Source organism: Tachysurus vachellii, chromosome 26, assembly GCF_030014155.1.
Source record: "Tachysurus vachellii isolate PV-2020 chromosome 26, HZAU_Pvac_v1, whole genome shotgun sequence".
Taxonomy (NCBI): Eukaryota; Metazoa; Chordata; class Actinopteri; order Siluriformes; family Bagridae; genus Tachysurus; species Tachysurus vachellii.
Genome location: NC_083485.1, coordinates 14,266,324 through 14,283,930, shown reverse-complemented (window position 1 = coordinate 14,283,930; position 17,607 = coordinate 14,266,324). Strand labels below are relative to the sequence as shown.

The following is a 17,607-nucleotide window of genomic DNA, read 5'->3' as shown; positions in this document are numbered from 1 at the left end:
GAACCCCTATGCTGAATGAGTAAGTGTGTATCTGGTGTCCTGTGATGAGCAAACCAAGGTTATACCCTGGCATAGGCTCTGAGAACCTGCAGTGAACCTGCTGAGGATAAAGTGGTTAGGAAAAAGTGAGTGAGAAAAAAAATTGCTTTCCAGTGTGTATCAGAAATAAAGAGTTGTTTTTTATGCATAAAAAAGTCAGACATGCTTGTAGAACCTACACTCCAGTCCAGGAGGTGGCAGTATACAGAAGAAGCCGCTATATGGCGCTTATCTCGGATGCGGAAGCTTTTTTGTTGCTGGCGGTAAATACGAATAAAAGAAAGTTCTGGTGAAGAAAAACAGTTGTAAGTTGTCTAACTAATCTCCGAAGACTTTAGTTTACCTTTCTTAATAACTACTAAAGGATTTTAGACTGAAGTTTTAGGCTAGTTCGGTTATTGTGTTACTTTTAAGAAGCATTAGCTTGTTAGCTCAGGTCCAGGCTACACGTCACAGCCTTCTCTGTTTACTGCACTTATATCGGTTTACTGCAGTTTGGGGCTTTTATTGTCTCTGTCTTTGTTTATTTGTCGTCTTCTGCTGTACAGGTTGTGATGCTGCAGTGTCCAGAGTCATCTGTGGGTAAAGGAGACAGTCTGCATCAACAAGGTTCACATCACAAACACCATCACATCGCACCATCACTTCACCCTTACATCACATCAGCATCACATCAACTCACCATCACATCACCATCACTATACATCACCATCACATCTAATCACATCACCATTAACTTAACATCACCATCACCTCACCATACCATCATCATCATCATCATCACTACCACCACCACCACATCATAATCATCGCCACCACATCATAATCATCGCCACCACATCATAATCATCGCCACCACATCATAATCATCATCATCACCACCACCACCACCACATCATCATCATCACCACCACCACCACATCATCATCATCACCACCACCACCACATCATCATCACCACCACCACCACATCATAATCATCGCCACCACATCATAATCATCGCCACCACATCATAATCATCGCCACCACATCATAATCATCATCATCATCACCACCACCACCACCACATCATCATCATCATCACCACCACCACCACCACATCATCATCATCATCACCACCACCACCACCACATCATCATCATCACCACCACCACCACATCATCATCACCACATCATCATCACCACCACCACCACATCATCATCATCATCACCACCACATCATCATCATCATCATCACCACCACATCATCATCATCATCATCACCACCACATCATCATCATCATCATCACCACCACATCATCATCATCATCATCACCACCACATCATCATCATCATCATCACCACCACATCATCATCATCATCACCACCACATCATCATCATCATCATCACCACCACATCATCATCATCATCATCACCACCACATCATCATCATCATCATCACCACCACATCATCATCATCATCATCACCACCACATCATCATCATCATCATCACCACCACATCATCATCACCACCACATCATCATCACCACCTCATCATCATCATCATCACCACCACATCATCATCATCATCATCATCACCACCACCACCACCACCACCTCATCATCATCATCATCACCACCACCACCACCTCATCATCATCACCACCACCACCACCACCTCATCATCATCATCATCATCATCACCACCACATCATCATCACCACCACATCATCATCATCATCACCACCACATCATCATCATCATCATCATCACCACCACATCATCATCATCATTATCACCACCACCACATCATCATCACCACCACATCATCATCATCACCACCACATCATCATCATCATCATCATCATCACCATCACCTAACCAAATCTGTTGTCAGCTCTTTATATACAATATAAACTGTATATAATCACAGTTTCAGTAAACCTTTGACATTTGACTATACTGTTTGGACAAAGATTGGCGTACACCTGTATGTGGTTCTTTCCCACACACTTCCCATAGTCAAGTGTCCACAAACTTTTGACCATACAGCATTGTTTACCTTTTACTGATGTATTTGTCTTTATAGAAACTGTCAAAGAAGTCAAACCCTCAATGCTTATTTCTCTCCTTCAGTTCTGTCCGCATTCCCGCTGTGTCATCTAACCGAGGATGATCTGATCCAGAACCCTCTGTTCTGCAAGCTCCTGGCCACGCTGTCACAGCATGTGGATCGCACCGGCTTGACGTTACCCTTGAGAAAAGAGCTGGAAAAGGTAGTTCTGCTCCACTTGTATTAAACAAGTCACATACTTTTATTTAGGGAAAATATAACCGGTAATGTTGGACTTGAGTTATTTGTATGGTACTTTAAAAAATAGATATTGTCAAAAAGCAGCTTGAAATTTGGATATAGACATAAAACAAGCCCAAGATGACCATGATGAAATGTTGAGAGAGTGAGCAGATTCTGGTATGAGCACAAGACAGTCTTTACAATTATAGCAGCAGTTCTTGGGTACGAAAAAATTCATTTGAATAAAACCTGATGAATGTGATGATACTTACAGATACAGTGAGATTCTCTGTATTGAGGTCAGTATAATTTCTGTGTAGGCAGAGAAGGAGCTCCGGTCGCAGAGGTTGGGATGGCTCCGTTTGGAAAGCATACACAGACTCCTGCAAGAGATGGTGCAGCAACATCACTTCGGCAAGCACCACTCCACTGCGGCGGCAGCCGAGGACACGGTACGGCACAGTGACCGCGTGTAGCGGATGTTGGGCCGTATCGGCTCTTATCTTTATAGTCAGGTTCTAATAACGAGTTTGGACAGGTGAGAAATTAAAGGGGGGAAAAAACAACCGCTAGTGTCCTTTTTTTATTTTTTTTATTTTTATTTTTTTTATGGCATCAGGGTTCATAGTTCTTACAAATTTTTTTTCTTCAGTGGGGGATTTGATGATGTTGATGGAGAACGCTGTTTAACAGATCACTTCTGTACAGCTCAGCGCAGTACATTCAGAAGGCCACACCCTTCATGACAGAAACGTTTTATTATAGGTTAAAGGTGTGACGAGGCAGCGTCACACTAAGAGGACGAGCGGAGTGAAAAAAACATCATTACTAGACTTTTAGCACCCATGTTTAACAAAGCTCTGAGTTCTGTTTACATCACTGTTGTTGTTTAATGAATCCTGTCTTAGTGAATCCTGTCACCGATGATACATGGATACAAAATGACAACCGTAGTCGTCACACGGTTTCATTTGTGTGTAAACTGATTCAGTTGTGTAATTGTTTCAGTTCTATGTCACGCTGGAGCGGTGTTTGTTGGTGGCTCGGTGTGTCCGGCAGCTGGACCCGAGCAGCACCGTTGGCCAGGATCTACCTCTCGTCCTGGGGTTGTCTGCTGAGAAAGTGCTGAGTCAGCTGCCTCCACAGCAGGTAGACTTCTATCCCACATCTTCATCTTACTCTGTTGTGTTTGTTGTAGGAACGAAATTATGTAGTGCCATAAAAAAGTGTGTTTAAAAAAAGTATGACTCAAAAGTTTTACGTTTTTAATGAGAAACATTTGTTTACTTTTCTCCCAACAGGATGTGTTGCAGATGAAACAGAGACTACCGACAGAACTGCAGAAGCACCTCAAGAAGAAACTCTTTAACTTCCTCTCTTACTATCAGCCTGAGTGGGGTAAACAGCTTTCTAGGAATTATTATTACAAACTACACACTGTACACTACAATCCATTGCTTTTTTTCCCCCCAGATGCTCTGACTCGGGAAGGAAAATGGGGTTAGAGCTGTGCCCTTGTACAGCATCAGTGATGATAACAACAACGATAATTAATCTAAAACTGGCTTTTTCTTTTTTTCTGTTTTCTGTTTCAGAGAATGAAAGCGAGGGTCTCAGGTGTGTGAAACTGTCGAAGCTGCCAGGACTGCTGGAGAGCGAGCGTGGCAGAGCAGAGAGTCTGGCTGAGAAGAATCGAGAGAACAGCACGCTGCTGCAGAGCCAAACTCACTCTTACCTTTCTGTGAGTCAGTGGAGAGTGGAGTCAGGCTCACTTTTGGAGTCAGTTTGTCTTATCCAAGGCGACTCTAAACGATTTGGCTCGCCTGATCAATGAGTCGGCACATTGTGAATCGGCCCACCTGATCGATGAGTCGGCACGTTGTGGATCGGCTCGCCTGATCAATGAGTCGGCACGTTGTAAATTAGCTCGGCTGATCACTGAGTCGACTCTGTAAGTCGGCTCGCCTGATCTTTCTTCTTCTTATTCTGAGTCACTTCTTAATGAGTGGTCACTCTCTTAATCGGCTTCTTGGAATTCTGAGTCGACTCAGAGTTTGTTCTGTATGAGCCGCCTCTCTCTAATTGTCTCTCAGATTCATCTTTTATAGATTTGACAAACTCCCTTTGAACTGGCTTGGCTTCATTTACTCTATGGGTCGAGTTTTGTTTTTTGTTAATAACGGTTCAGAGATTGTTAGATCTCTATGACACTGTTGATTATAACTTTGTCTTACACACATAACAGACTGAGGTGTTGTTTATGGTATTTTTGTGCTCTGACAGGAATTACTGGAATGCATGCAGCTCCTCCAGACCCTCGTCCTTGACCTCCGACTCAAAGTGCAGAAAGAACTCGACAGGAAGAAGATAGAATACTTTGAGGCCAAATGTGAGATTGGAATTCAGAAAATTAGGTATTTTTTTTTATTTATTTTATTTATTTTTTTTTTTGGAAAAAAAAAATTATTAAAGCCAATGTGTGGGGTGTGTGTGGGGTGTGTGTGGGGTGTGTGTGGGGTGTGTGTGGGGTGTGTGTGGGGTGTGTGTGGGGTGTGTGTGGGGTGTGTAACCTGATGTATTAAACCTGGCACTCATGTCATTATGTCATATCTACAGGGCCGAGATGCTCGAGGTTCAGCTCGACTCTTACACACGAGATAAAATAGCAGCGCATCAGAAAATCACGTCAGTAAATTTCATCTTTCTTTCCACAGAAACCGTCTTGCTCTGCCGTTTTCATTCCCTATTATTTCTTTTTGCTTGTTTCTTTTGCATCCTTTTTACTCTCGTTTCTATTTTTCCTTACATTTTCTTTTCTTCCTTTTTACTTTCCATTTATCTTACTTTCTTTGTTGCTAATTTCCTTTTTGCTTTGTCTTAATTTTTTCATCCTGTTTCACATTCTATTTGTTTTTTTTTTTTCCCCCTTTATATCTCACTCACTCACTTTCTACCATTTATCCAAACTACCTCGGGTCACGGGGAGCCTGTGCCTATCTTGGGCGTCATCGGGCATCAAGGCAGGATACACCCTGGACGGAGTGCCAACCCATCGCAGGGCACACACACACACTCTCATTCACTCACACAATCACACACTACGGACAATTTTCCAGAGATGCCAATCAACCTACCATGCATGTCTTTGGACCGGGGGAGGAAACCGAAGTACCCGGAGGAAACCCCCGAGGCACGGGGAGAACATGCAAACTCCACACACACAAGGCGGAGGCGGTCCCTTTATATCTATACATTACATTTATGGCGTTATCCAGAGCGACGTACAAAAGTGCTTTGAAGTCTTTATCAATAAATACATTAACACTGGTTCATCTTGCTTCTTTCTTTTTCCCTTTCCTCCCAAAATAAGTAAAACCTTTTATGAAATAATTTTTTTTTTTTTTTTTTTTTTTAAATTTAAAATTTTTCTTTTGCTTATCTTTTCCTTCATTTCTTTTCATCTTGTGTCAGGGAGAAGCTGAGTGCTGAGCTGAAGGCATGCCAGGTGAAGAAACAGTCACTGGAGTCCAGACTGGCGTCCTTCGAGATCTACGGCAGAGAGTTTGAAGTCCTGGCAGAGGAATATTCCAGACTGCGGCAGGAGGTCACGACAAAATCCTGGGCACTAAAAGAATTTACAACCTGAACCATCACAGCAAGAGCAAGTGGCGCCAGTACCAATTAGAGCTGGTGTTCGGAAATCCCGGACTTCATCACAATAAGATACACATTTGTTAATTTGCATATGACTGTCTTTTCCATGTACTTAAAAGCTTGTCGCATCATTACGGCTTGTTATAAAAATGCCATTTGGAGAACATTTTTAAATGATCAGTAAATCTGATTAAACTTCATTCTAATCCATTCTGCGTTAAGGGGTATATTAGATTTGGTATATAACTATATAGATGAGTTTATAGTGAAATAACAACACTGAATTTTGTTCCACCAAATCAACGGATCAAACATTTCCCAGCATTTTTTTTTTTAAAAAGTGTTAACGTTAAACATCTTATACTTTTGTCATTTGATCTTACTTTGTATGTTTATTCCTATTTGTTGTACCTGTGTAGATCATGTTTTTTTTAGTTTGTGTGTACAGTTGTAAACATTTACATAGCAGAAAATGCACTTCCCGGGATGATTAAAAGTCTAATTATTATTATTAAAAGACCGTTTTAATGACCGTAAACAGATTATTAGGATTTGCAACTTGAAGAAAATGAACATATGGGTGGAAAATATATAGGAAAGTTAAAGCATTTCCATATAACTTCTAAACAAAAAATGATTTTATTGGTAATATAATTAATATTGATAATGACTTTTACATTTGGGGGCACGGTGGCTTAGTGGTTAGCACGTTCGCCTCACACCTCCAGGGTTGGGGGTTCGATTCCCACCTCCACCTTGTGTGTGTGGAGTTTGCATGTTCTCCCCGTGCCTCGGGGGTTTCCTCCGGGTACTCCAGTTTCCTCCCCCGGTCCAAAGACATGCATGGTAGGTTGATTGGCATCTCTGGAAAATTGTCTGTAGTGTGTGATTGCGTGAGTGAATGAGAGTGTGTGTTCGTGCGCCCTGTGATGGGTTGGCACTCCGTCCAGGGTGTATCCTGCCTTGATGCCCAATGACGCCTGAGATAGGCACAGGCTCCCCGTGACCCGAGGTAGTTCGGATAAGCGGTAGAAGATGAGTGAGAACTTTTACATTTTTAAATATTATACTGACTTATTAAAAGACATGGCACCTCCAAGCCGCTGGGTGGCGCTTTACACCAGATGAACACAAGCATAAGCCTATTGCACTTGTCTATTACGGCTATGTACTGTATTTAAGCTACAATGGATGTCGTTATTTATCTCGTAGCAGCAGCTATTTTAGTTGTTCTCATCATATTCGCCGTGAAAATCCGTTCACGTACAGCGGAAGGTGAGAGTAAACCTCGCTAAAGAAATCCTGGCAGGTTAATACAGGATGCTAATGCTAAAGCTAACTTAGCTGTCAGTATGTTTACGTTGTGAGTTTGTTTAAAAAGACGAGAGTTTCCGACATTCTGTCTGTTTCTTCTGTTTTCTTTTAACGCCAGATTAGCAGGAATATTCACAAGAATATGCACTTTGTAGTAAGTCCACGTCAGCTAATTGATAATAGTCGTGAGTCGTTTGCGAAGGAGTCGGTTCACTGAATCTGCTTTTGTAGGTGGTATGCGCTTGAGTCGGTTTACTGAATCGAATTGCTGAGTATGAATCGGCTCTTTTGCGTTTGACCGATAATTCGTTTGAGTGTTGTTAATTTTGTAGGTGTTTATAATGCCATTATTCTATTACTTTAAAATGTATTAACAGTGATGTAGAGTAAAGGTAGAATCAGGGCATTGCTGCTTGTTGATGTCCTGTAGGTATTCATGAGCCACTCGGGAGTCGAAAGAATCGGCTCTATGATTAACGTTTGTAGTGCAAGATGACTTTAATGTATATTTCTTTCATCTTGTAGCTGTTTCCTGCATTCATTCACTCAAAGGCAACTCGTTCTTCAGTCTTAATATTGGGATGTACTGGATTTTTATCCATTATGTTATGTGAATATAATTGACACATTCCTCTTGTTTGTCTCTCAGTAGCTGACCATGAAGACCATCAGAATGTCATTGCACGGGTTGCAGCACCACCTCGTATGGCAGAGGATCGTGGGGTGGGAATGCCACGCCGTCGCCGAGGCCTTGACAGGATGGTGGCACAGAGACGTGCACAGCGAGACGCTGTAGAGATTGGTACATTTCACTTTCAAGGACACCCTTTATATTAACAATTTCCCATTCTATATTGTGTGTTTTTGTTATTTTTTTGCTGGGTTTTTTTTTTCAGAAAACATTGCTGTAGAGGTAGATGAGGAGGAGGAGGAGGATGAAAGACCCCAGGCTGAAGAGAGACCTCAGGCTACAGGGAAGGTGGGCGCAAAGAAGCAGAGGAAGCTGGAGGAAAAGCAAGCCAGGAGAGCGCAGAGAGAGGTGGGAGATCTTGGACATCCCTGTATTACCCAGTGCTTGCACTGGCAAGTGACTCTCTTAAACTACAAAATTTTACTTTCCTCTAATACTTGTCTGATTGAGTGGGCTTGTTGAGTCATCTCTTTAATTTGGCTCTAATATTTGTGTCATTTCTGAATTGGCTCTTTGAATCATCTCTTCGAACCAGCTCCTCAACTCGGCTTTAAAGTAATACTTGGCTCTTTGGGTCATTTCTTTGACTGAGATCTTTACCTCAGCTCCAATATTTGGCTCGTTGACTCGTATCCAACTTGAAGAAAAAAATTTCTTCATTGTTATAATGAATCAGTGAAATTTGACCCAAATGCATCAGATTCATGTTTGCATTTTAAGTGTGTATCAAATTCTTTTCCACTTTAGTATCACATTTGTATTACAGGTCTTAAATAGTCAAAAAGTCGAACCCAAAACACAACGTGAACCTCCAGTGTGAAAGAAGTCCTGCTTTGCTGGCCCTTTTTTGCTAATAAGGTGCCACGTTCACGTGTGTTTGTGTCTACGGCAGGCGGAGATGGAGGAGCGAGAGGAGAGGAAGCGCATACAGGAGCTGAGAGAGCAGGAGAGAAAGAAAGAAGAAGAGAAAGAGAGGTTGAAGGAACAGAAAGAGGTCAGTGTGATGCGTCATTTATTCAGAGCTTTATTTGTGCATTTTCAATAGTCATTAAACTTTAGAATTTAGATTCAGTGGATAATTTCACATAAGGCAAATCTTTAGGTTCATCTATTTCACTAGAGATATAACTTGGACTAGAATAGCTTTTATCTTTTCTTGTTTGACACGTGTGGGGTTTTTTTGCCCCATCGGTCTGTTAGGAGGAAGAGCAGCGTCATGCTAAAGAGGAACAGGAGAGGAAAGAGGAAGAGGAGTATCAGAGACTGAAAGCGTCCTTTATTGTCGAGGAGCAGGGTGAAGCAGAGGAGCTGACAGAACAGGAGGTGCTTTTTCATTCTGCTTTAATACTCATTTCACACTTTGCTTCATCTTCTATTCGAAGATTAAAATTTTCTGCTCTTTTTCTTTCAGTCTCGCAACTTGCTTCAAGAGTTTATCCAGTATGTGAAGGTACAGAACTCTTTCTCATCAATTTTACCATGTTTTATTTATTACTTTGTTTCTTACTGTTCTGTTCAACTGTTTTAATGATGATGTTTTTGCAGGACACTAAAGTGGTGCTGTTAGAGGACTTGGCGTCGCATTTTGAAATGCGCACTCAGGTACGTATAAGAAAACGCAGACTTTTGTTGACTTTCCTGTTTGTTATTGTTCAAGCACAATCAATTCAATACTTACAATTAAAAAGATTTTCACAGTTTAGTCTCATGACACGTAGGGTTTTTTTTTTCCCCTCTTTTGCACTTGATTGTAGTTTCTCAGTTATTAGATAAATGCTAAACTACATACAACTGCAAAACAACTATATATGTGTGGCTTTTCTGTTTGTTGTAGGATGCCATCAACAGACTGCAGGACCTGATAGCAGACGGTTCAGTTACAGGTTTGTAAGCTTAGAATTAAATTCTGTAAAGAAAATAATGATAAAAAAAATAAATATTAAGAAACTAAAAATTATTTTTCCTCCTCGTCCCCAAACCAACGAATCTAAATCGTGCCGGTGGTCCTCTGGGTCTGCAGGAGTGATTGACGACAGAGGGAAGTTTATCTTTATCACACCGGAGGAGATGAACGCCGTGGCCCAGTTTATCAAACAGAGAGGAAGAGTCTCCATATCTGAACTCGTGCAAGCCAGTAACATGCTCATCAACCTGAGTTCTGAGATTCAGACAACGTCCTGAATACACACATACACACACACACACACACATCATATATATATATATATATATATATATATATATATATATATATAATTACACACACATACACACACACACACACACACACACACACACACAAAAAATCATCAGTGTTAAAAAACACTGGGCAGCATCTCGGACTATACTGATAACATTTGTGCCAGCCATACTATTTCTTTTTCCTTAATAAAACTGGACTGAACAATGTTTGCTGGTTTAATGAGTAATCTTTTTATTAATTTCTTAATTAATTTATTTATTTTTATATACACTAAACATGTTTAATGTAGAGTTGGTGTCCGAGGACTTATGGACCTTTTTAAATAGCATTTTAATTTTCTCTGAAATAAAATGTTCCTCGAGATTAGTTCTTTTAAATCGTATCCAATATATAAAGTGAATACTGGGATTGTCCCTTTTCTGTATTTTGGGATTGTCCCTTTTCTGATTTTGTCCCTAAATCTGGAATCGGATGTACAAAGAACATGTGATTGTGATGGTCTGTTGTCTACAAAAAGTTAGAGATCATCACGTTTCCCTGTTCCGATGCCTCTGATGTGAGCATTAACTGAAGCTCTTGTCCTACTGTATATCTGCATGATTTAATTCATCGTGCTGCTTCCATATGATCGACTGACTGGATAACCGGGTGGTTGTTATTAATAAACTGGATAGTGAGTGTATATTACAGTAAATGTGAATGCAGTGCAATAACTGGTGGAATAAAACAGGTGTGCAATCATGATATAATATCAATGCTACATAGTAATGACTATTTAATAAATAATCTTGATATTATAATGATCAAAAAGCAAAAAAATGACAACATTTGGTGGAATTTTACGTTCAAAAGCACCGTATTTGACTCAACCTATCAGCTGATGTATTCATTTATTTATTCATGCATTTTATCTTTTTTTTTCTCTTTCTTACTTTTGCTTGCTGTTCATGAGTTCGTCCACAAGGCGTCGCTGTGTCTCTAACCGCCTTTTCCTTGAATCAACGTCATCGTACGCAATGAGTTTGTGTCCCAAACGGTGCTCTTACACCCTATATAAGCTCACTACATAGTGAACAATAATAATACAAACCGTGCAGTGCACTCAAGTTCCAAAAAACACGATTGAGGATGAAACCTCTGAGTGTGTGACCAAAAAAAAAAAAAAAAAGGGACGCCAGTTTTGTTTCAACGCGGAAAGGAGTTTATTTGTGTTTTAATTTATTTGTTTTTCTTCCATTATATGTGCAATTTACGTTTTTTTGCGTTATGTCACATGCCTTGGGTTCCATTTGGATAGATAATGGATATGTTTTAAAGATAACATCAAGCTGTCAGATCACTAGGACACACAAACAGACAATAATCTGTCTCATTAAATATAGATTTTTCTGGTGATGTGGAAAAAGAGGAGATAAAATATCACACCGTTGTGCAGGTGAGTGAGAATCTAGTATTCATTCTGTTATATTTGTGTGGTTTAAAACCATGGACTTGTTTAAAAAAAAAAAAAAACCTTTATTTTTTTTTATTTATTATGATTTAAAAAAGAAAAAAAAAAAAAAAAATAGATCCACTTGATTATCAGAGTGGATCCAGGATCACATCAGATTATTCTAAGGATCTTGTCACAGATCCTAGATCAGTGTATCAGTTTTAAATAATAACCTTGTGATCTGTGATTTGTCTGATTTAATTTGTAGCCTCTCCATGTTAAAATATCACGATGGTAAAAAAAAAAAAAGTAAATAATTAACAACTGCACACACGAAAAGAAATGAATGTTGGTTCAGATGATTCTCTCTGGTTAAAAAAAAAAAAAACCTGAGCTGTGGTTGGTTTGTTTGTTTGTTTATTTATTTATTTATTTATTTATTTATTTATGGTATGTCCACAACTCTTATCTACAAGTGTTTACAGGAATAACACATGACACATTGTCACGTCAGGCAAATGATTAGGAACACCATTCTCACACTGGGTAACACTAGGAGTTTGGAGATGCTTTTCTGTTCACAACTGTACGTGTAACGTGTGTTTATTTGAGTTACCGTACCTGTCCTGTCAGTATGAACGATCTGTTTATTCTTCTTTGACCTCGTTCATTAACAACTTTATGTCCACACACAGAACTACTGTCACCCACGACATTCTCTATTGTGAAGAAGTCTAAGTTATCTGTGAAAATCCCTGAAAATTTGGCACTAACAACAATGCCATGGTCAAAATCTCTGGGGTCTCTTAATATTTACTGACCCTTTGACTCATGCATTCGTTCATTTATTATTTCACTGAGCTGCTGCTTCATGATTAGATATTTGCATGAATGAAGAGATGTACAGGGGTTTCTACAAAATGACACACATCATGCTATAGGTTACTACCTAGAGACATTCTTTATTAATACCGTAATAGGCAGGTGGGATTCGACATCATTCAGTCATCCAGCATACAGTCAGGCATCTTTTAAGTCAGCTGACTTTCCCACCCTGAAAAGACCTGAAACTAGCCCAAAAAAATTAGGCGGTGGAAAAGTTTTCTCCTTTTATGAAGGAAATAAGCGACAGTACGCTCCATAAACCCCTATATTTTTTCAGTCTTTCCAGTTAAACAGCATCCGGGTCTTCAGTGATGTCACTTGCGGATGTTTAGGATGACTAAACATGATGATGTTAAGAATGTTATTACTGTACATTGTGCCTAATATTTCACATTCATAGAACCATTTACTTGTACTTTTCAACAATGTCCACACATCTCTGCACTGCTATAGCCTTTATATGTATTCACTGTACATATGTTTACATTTATACCTATATATTACATGCGGTACATGTGCTACATATTTATCTGCACTTGTCTGTTTACACAATTGCTAATCTTTGCACTTCTGGTTGATGCCAAACTGCATTTCGTTGCTGTGTAGCTGTACTACACAATGACAATAAAGTTGTATCTGTCTGTCTGTCTGTCTGTCTGTCTGTCTAACAATAGAAATGTTCCTGTAGATCGATGACATGCTGTCTGACAGCCTAACTTTGCCTTTGTTTAATGAAATTAGTTATGATTATTTGGTAGAAAACAAAATGTTATTGGCTGTAGATTATTTCAAAATCGGAGTAATAATGGAGTAATAACTGTGTAAGCTAAACTGGGCAGTGAACACGCTGTACAACATCTAGAAAGCCGAACAAATCACCTAAACATTGACTTATATCGATCAGATATATTCAGCAGTACTTTTTAAATCACTGTTTACTCAAATATATTTTAAGCAGAATTTACAATGTGTATAGTTGACTTTATGGGATAATGACTGTTTGAAGTTTAACATTTATTACAGAGTTGATGTGCAGTACACGGTGGAGCAATGCTTAATCTGAACATATGGAGAAGTAGTTTTGGGATTTGGCGACCCCTCTGGTTGGAATAGGTTAATGCAAGGAATTTCTAGAAAAACATAAAATACACAAGGAAAATGAATCATCAGTCATTCCAGTAAAATTCTACTAACGCTGCATTTTCTATTACTACTATATTTTTTTTCATTGTTATTCAAAAGAGCAAGATATTAACTAGAAATTATGAGAATGTAATTAACAATAGGATAACAACTTATTATGGTATAACAAGATAATACCTCAAAAGAACGACATAACGTCTTTATGTTGTATCTCATCGTCCGCATCGTCTTGTATAGTTTGTATAGTATTGTGTTATTTATGTCTGTACTTTTGAGAGTCACAAACGGCTGGAACCAAATTCCTTGTGTGTGTCAACACACTTGGCCAATAAACCTGATTCAGATTCTGACTCTGATTCTGATATAGTCTTGTAATTGTTATATCTATAATGAGATATAACTTAAGGAATTAAGTAAAAACAACAACAACTTTATTATCATTACCATTTGTTGAGTGTTGAAAAATGAATTAAAAGTTTACTGCTCTTCCAATGAAATTCTCCTCTCTGTCTTAAGTGTTGTAAAACTTTAGTTAGAGTTTTCACGACGACTCAGTTACTGAGTATCAGGTGAAACCGCTCTTAATGGGTCAATCATTACAGAAGAGTATCGAGTAAACAGGCGATTCCTTCTTGTCCCAGACTAGGATTTAAAAATGCTTACATGTTTCATATACAACATTTTCCTCATTTAAGCAATACACATGAACTTCTCCATTCTTCTGGGGTATTTTTTTTTGCAGTTATGCCACTGACGATGAGTTTATCCCCAGCCTCTGTGTGTCAGTGCTTCACGCTGGTGTCCCTCTGCACCTCCATCGCCGACCCCAACTGGATCCAGGTGCAGAACAGTACAGACACGAACCAGCTCATTTACGGAGTGGCTTTTACACTACACGCTGCACAGAACCTCTCCGACACCGGTACCACACACACTTTTCTTCATTTCGTTGTGTATTTGGTGTAATTAGTGTCATATTAGTTTTAGCACAAAATTTAGAATTTTGTATGGAATGTTGTAATGAAAGGGGTCACGGTGGCTTAGTGGTTAGCACGTTCGCCTCACACCTCCAGGGTTGGGGGTTCGATTCCCGCCTCCGCCTTGTGTGTGTGGAGTTTGCATGTTCTCCCCGTGCCTCGGGGGTTTCCTCCGGGTACTCCGGTTTCCTCCCCCGATCCAAAGACATGCATGGTAGGTTGATTGGCATCTCTGGAAAATTGTCCCTAGTGTGTGATAGTGTAAGTGAATGAGAGTGTGTGTGTGCCCTGTGATGGGTTGGCACTCCGTCCAGAGTGTATCCTGCCTAGATGCCCGATGACGCCTGAGATAGGCACAGGCTCCCCGTGACCCGAGGTAGTTAGGATAAGCGGTAGGAAATGAATGAATGAATGAATGTTGAAATTAATATGTTTTAATCAGAAGACATGGAAATAGTGTTAGTGGAGAATAAGGGAAAATGCTATATATAGATATCTGTCTTAAATTGCATCCAGGTTTATGGTGATGCCACTTCTTGATGACTTATTGAGCTTATAGCTAAGGGCAGCCATTTTGGAAACGCTTTTTTCCCAACAGTTTCCTGTTTTTAATCACAGGACTCCTGTTGACAATTTGCCCATACTACACATCCTTTCAATACCTTAAATACTAGTGTTCAATTATAGAAGAATATTGATTAACAGTCTCACTATCAAGTGTCTGGTTTCTTAGAGACCAAAAATACATCCAGGAAGCAGGAAATTGTGTAAGTGATTTTTTTACCAGGAAACAGAACCAGATCCAGTTTGACGTAATGAAAGCTCAGTATGTACAGTAGTTGTAGTAGTATATTTTTGTCGCTGTTGTTTCAGCTCCTTTAGGTGGAATGCATGGACTGGGCATGGATTTGCTCTACACACTCGCTGCTCTGTGCTACATCGCCGTTCTTCTCTCCAGCTCCTCCTTCTTAGTGGATTTCCTCGGAAACGGGTTCACTCGCCCCAGGCTGGTCGTGTCACTTCACATCTCCACAGGTGCTTATTTTATTTGGAGGCTGCAGGCCTTTTATGAGGACGTCTGTAAAATCTGGATTGAAGGGTCGGGCGTCAGCATCAGTTACGAGTCTGTTACATAGCAGGCTTTAAGGATGGATGAATATTGTCACCAAACATGCTCAGAGTGCTCTGTGCTGACTTGCTCACTGATTCCATAAATAAAAATATTTCTAACTTGAAAAATGCAAAATTGACCATGTCCTGCGTTCAGGACATGCTGTCATAGGGAAACAATCAGGGTGGTGTGATGCAGTCAAATCCCAAAACCATCCCAGACGTGATTTATTTTCTAAGAACAGGATGGCATGATTCCTCTTGAACCACACCACTTTCTCTTCCTCTTTCTTTTGGTGTTAGAAGGTAAACGAATCAAATGCGGCCTGTCCGGTTGGTCCCCTGTCTAGAAGATCAAACTACGATGAATATAAATACTCAGTATTAAAAACAAAAGCTGGGGGCACGGTGGCTTAGTGGTTAGCACGTTCGCCTCACACCTCCAGGGTTGGGGGTTCGATTCCCGCAACCGCCTTGTGTGTGTGGAGTTTGCATGTTCTCCCCGTGCCTCGGGGGTTTCCTCCGGGTACTCCGGTTTCCTCCCCCGGTCCAAAGACATGCATGGTAGGTTGATTGGCATCTCTGGAAAATTGTCCGTAGTGTGTGATTACGATGAGTGAATGAGAGAGTGTGTGTGTGCCCTGTGATGGGTTGGCACTCCGTCCAGGGTGTATCCTGCCTTGATGCCCGATGATGCCTGAGATAGGCACAGGCTCCCCGTGACCCGAAGGTAGTTCGGATAAGCGGTAGAAGATGAGTGAGTGAGTGAGAAAAACAAAAGCTCAACAAATGGCTGTACAGCGGGTTATTGTGCCAGAATGCCAGGATTTAAACGTATTCAAGTCTCTCCTATGTCTGATTTAGGTATTTAATGCACACATGGCAACCCATCAGAAATGACTATTCTGTTTGGTCAGGGTATAAACAAATAAAGCACTTGGTGTCTTGGTGTGCAGTGGGTTTTTAAAACTTCTCATTCACTTCTGTTTGTCATTACACTCACGAGTCTGTCTTGCGTCTGTTTCCAGCCGTGATGTGCGCGGCGGTCCTGGCCGTGAGTGGGATGTGTCTCTGGGTGATCCAGCAGAACGTGCAGAAAGGGAGAGTGGGCTGGGTTTGGAAAACAGCCTCGGCTCCAGCCAGCAGACTGATCACTGCGCCTGGGGAGAGTTTTTACATTGAGATCCTGGCTCTCTTCTTCTCCGTTGTGGCTGCTATCTTCAGCTGTCGCTGTCCTCCAGGGTCTGTCGTTCCACCTCAGTTCGAATCGGCGGAGTGTGAGGACCAAGAGAGACAGTGTCTCATCGCTGACCCGGGACCTGACTCAGACGAGTGGGACGACTGATTAGACTTCGCATATCAGACCGTGTGCTTTGTTCTAGTGGATAAAGAACACAAAGTTAACTGCTGAAAATGTTCAGTTACTGAAAGTCTGTGCACTATGTTATGTTTTTGATTATTATTGTTGTTTTTAACGAAGAATAACCAGGACCTTTTTACACCTATTTAAATGAGGTCATTTTACTGATAAACCAGAAAAATCAGAACAAACCATCACATAATCTGACTTTAATCAGTTTATGTTGTAAGCAAAAAAATCTGATGGGTTTGCTGTTATGGGAAATGAATTAGTGAGGCAAAGTAACTGTTATCCTCTGAGTTGTTTTCCTGTAACAGCTTGTCCTGAAGTTTATGTAAGTATTACTTTATTAACTTAAAAATGATATAAAGTTTATATAAATTTAATGCTGTGGAACTGAAGAGTCTCAAAAACAGATTAGTTTCTTTTACCACTCTTAGCCTCTCTCTCTCTCTCTCTCTCTCTCTCTCTCTCTCTCTCTCTCTCTCTCTCTCTCTCTCTCTCTCTCTCTCTCTCTCTCTC

The 17,607-nt window shown here is 40.3% G+C and overlaps 3 protein-coding genes across 4 annotated transcripts; all 3 read left to right on the top strand.

The window, feature by feature from the left end:
* Positions 1–245: 245 nt before the first annotated feature.
* Positions 246–6,449, top strand: haus4 (HAUS augmin-like complex, subunit 4). Its single transcript, XM_060862902.1, has 10 exons — positions 246–344; positions 588–648; positions 2,157–2,296; positions 2,637–2,768; positions 3,325–3,465; positions 3,618–3,714; positions 3,912–4,057; positions 4,600–4,730; positions 4,933–5,001; positions 5,788–6,449. The coding sequence occupies exons 2-10, from the start codon at positions 594–596 to the stop codon at positions 5,960–5,962; spliced, it is 1,086 nt and encodes a 361-aa protein (XP_060718885.1). The 5' UTR covers positions 246–344; positions 588–593; the 3' UTR covers positions 5,963–6,449.
* A 641-nt stretch (positions 6,450–7,090) lies between these two features.
* ddrgk1 (DDRGK domain containing 1) lies at positions 7,091–10,384 on the top strand. 2 transcript variants are annotated; one of them, XM_060862806.1, is made up of 9 exons: positions 7,091–7,245; positions 7,937–8,086; positions 8,181–8,323; positions 8,868–8,969; positions 9,176–9,298; positions 9,387–9,425; positions 9,521–9,577; positions 9,810–9,858; positions 9,996–10,384. In XM_060862806.1, exons 1-9 carry the CDS (start codon positions 7,158–7,160, stop codon positions 10,154–10,156), a joined length of 912 nt encoding a protein of 303 aa, XP_060718789.1. In that variant the 5' UTR covers positions 7,091–7,157; the 3' UTR covers positions 10,157–10,384. The 2 variants fall into 2 exon arrangements, with proteins under 2 accessions (XP_060718789.1, XP_060718788.1); XM_060862805.1 differs by having other exon boundaries at positions 7,934–8,086.
* Positions 10,385–11,335: 951 nt separating this feature from the next.
* On the top strand, positions 11,336–17,607 carry LOC132841310 (uncharacterized). Its single transcript, XM_060863604.1, has 4 exons — positions 11,336–11,613; positions 14,381–14,560; positions 15,489–15,650; positions 16,754–17,607. Exons 2-4 carry the CDS (start codon positions 14,383–14,385, stop codon positions 17,068–17,070), a joined length of 657 nt encoding a protein of 218 aa, XP_060719587.1. The 5' UTR covers positions 11,336–11,613; positions 14,381–14,382; the 3' UTR covers positions 17,071–17,607.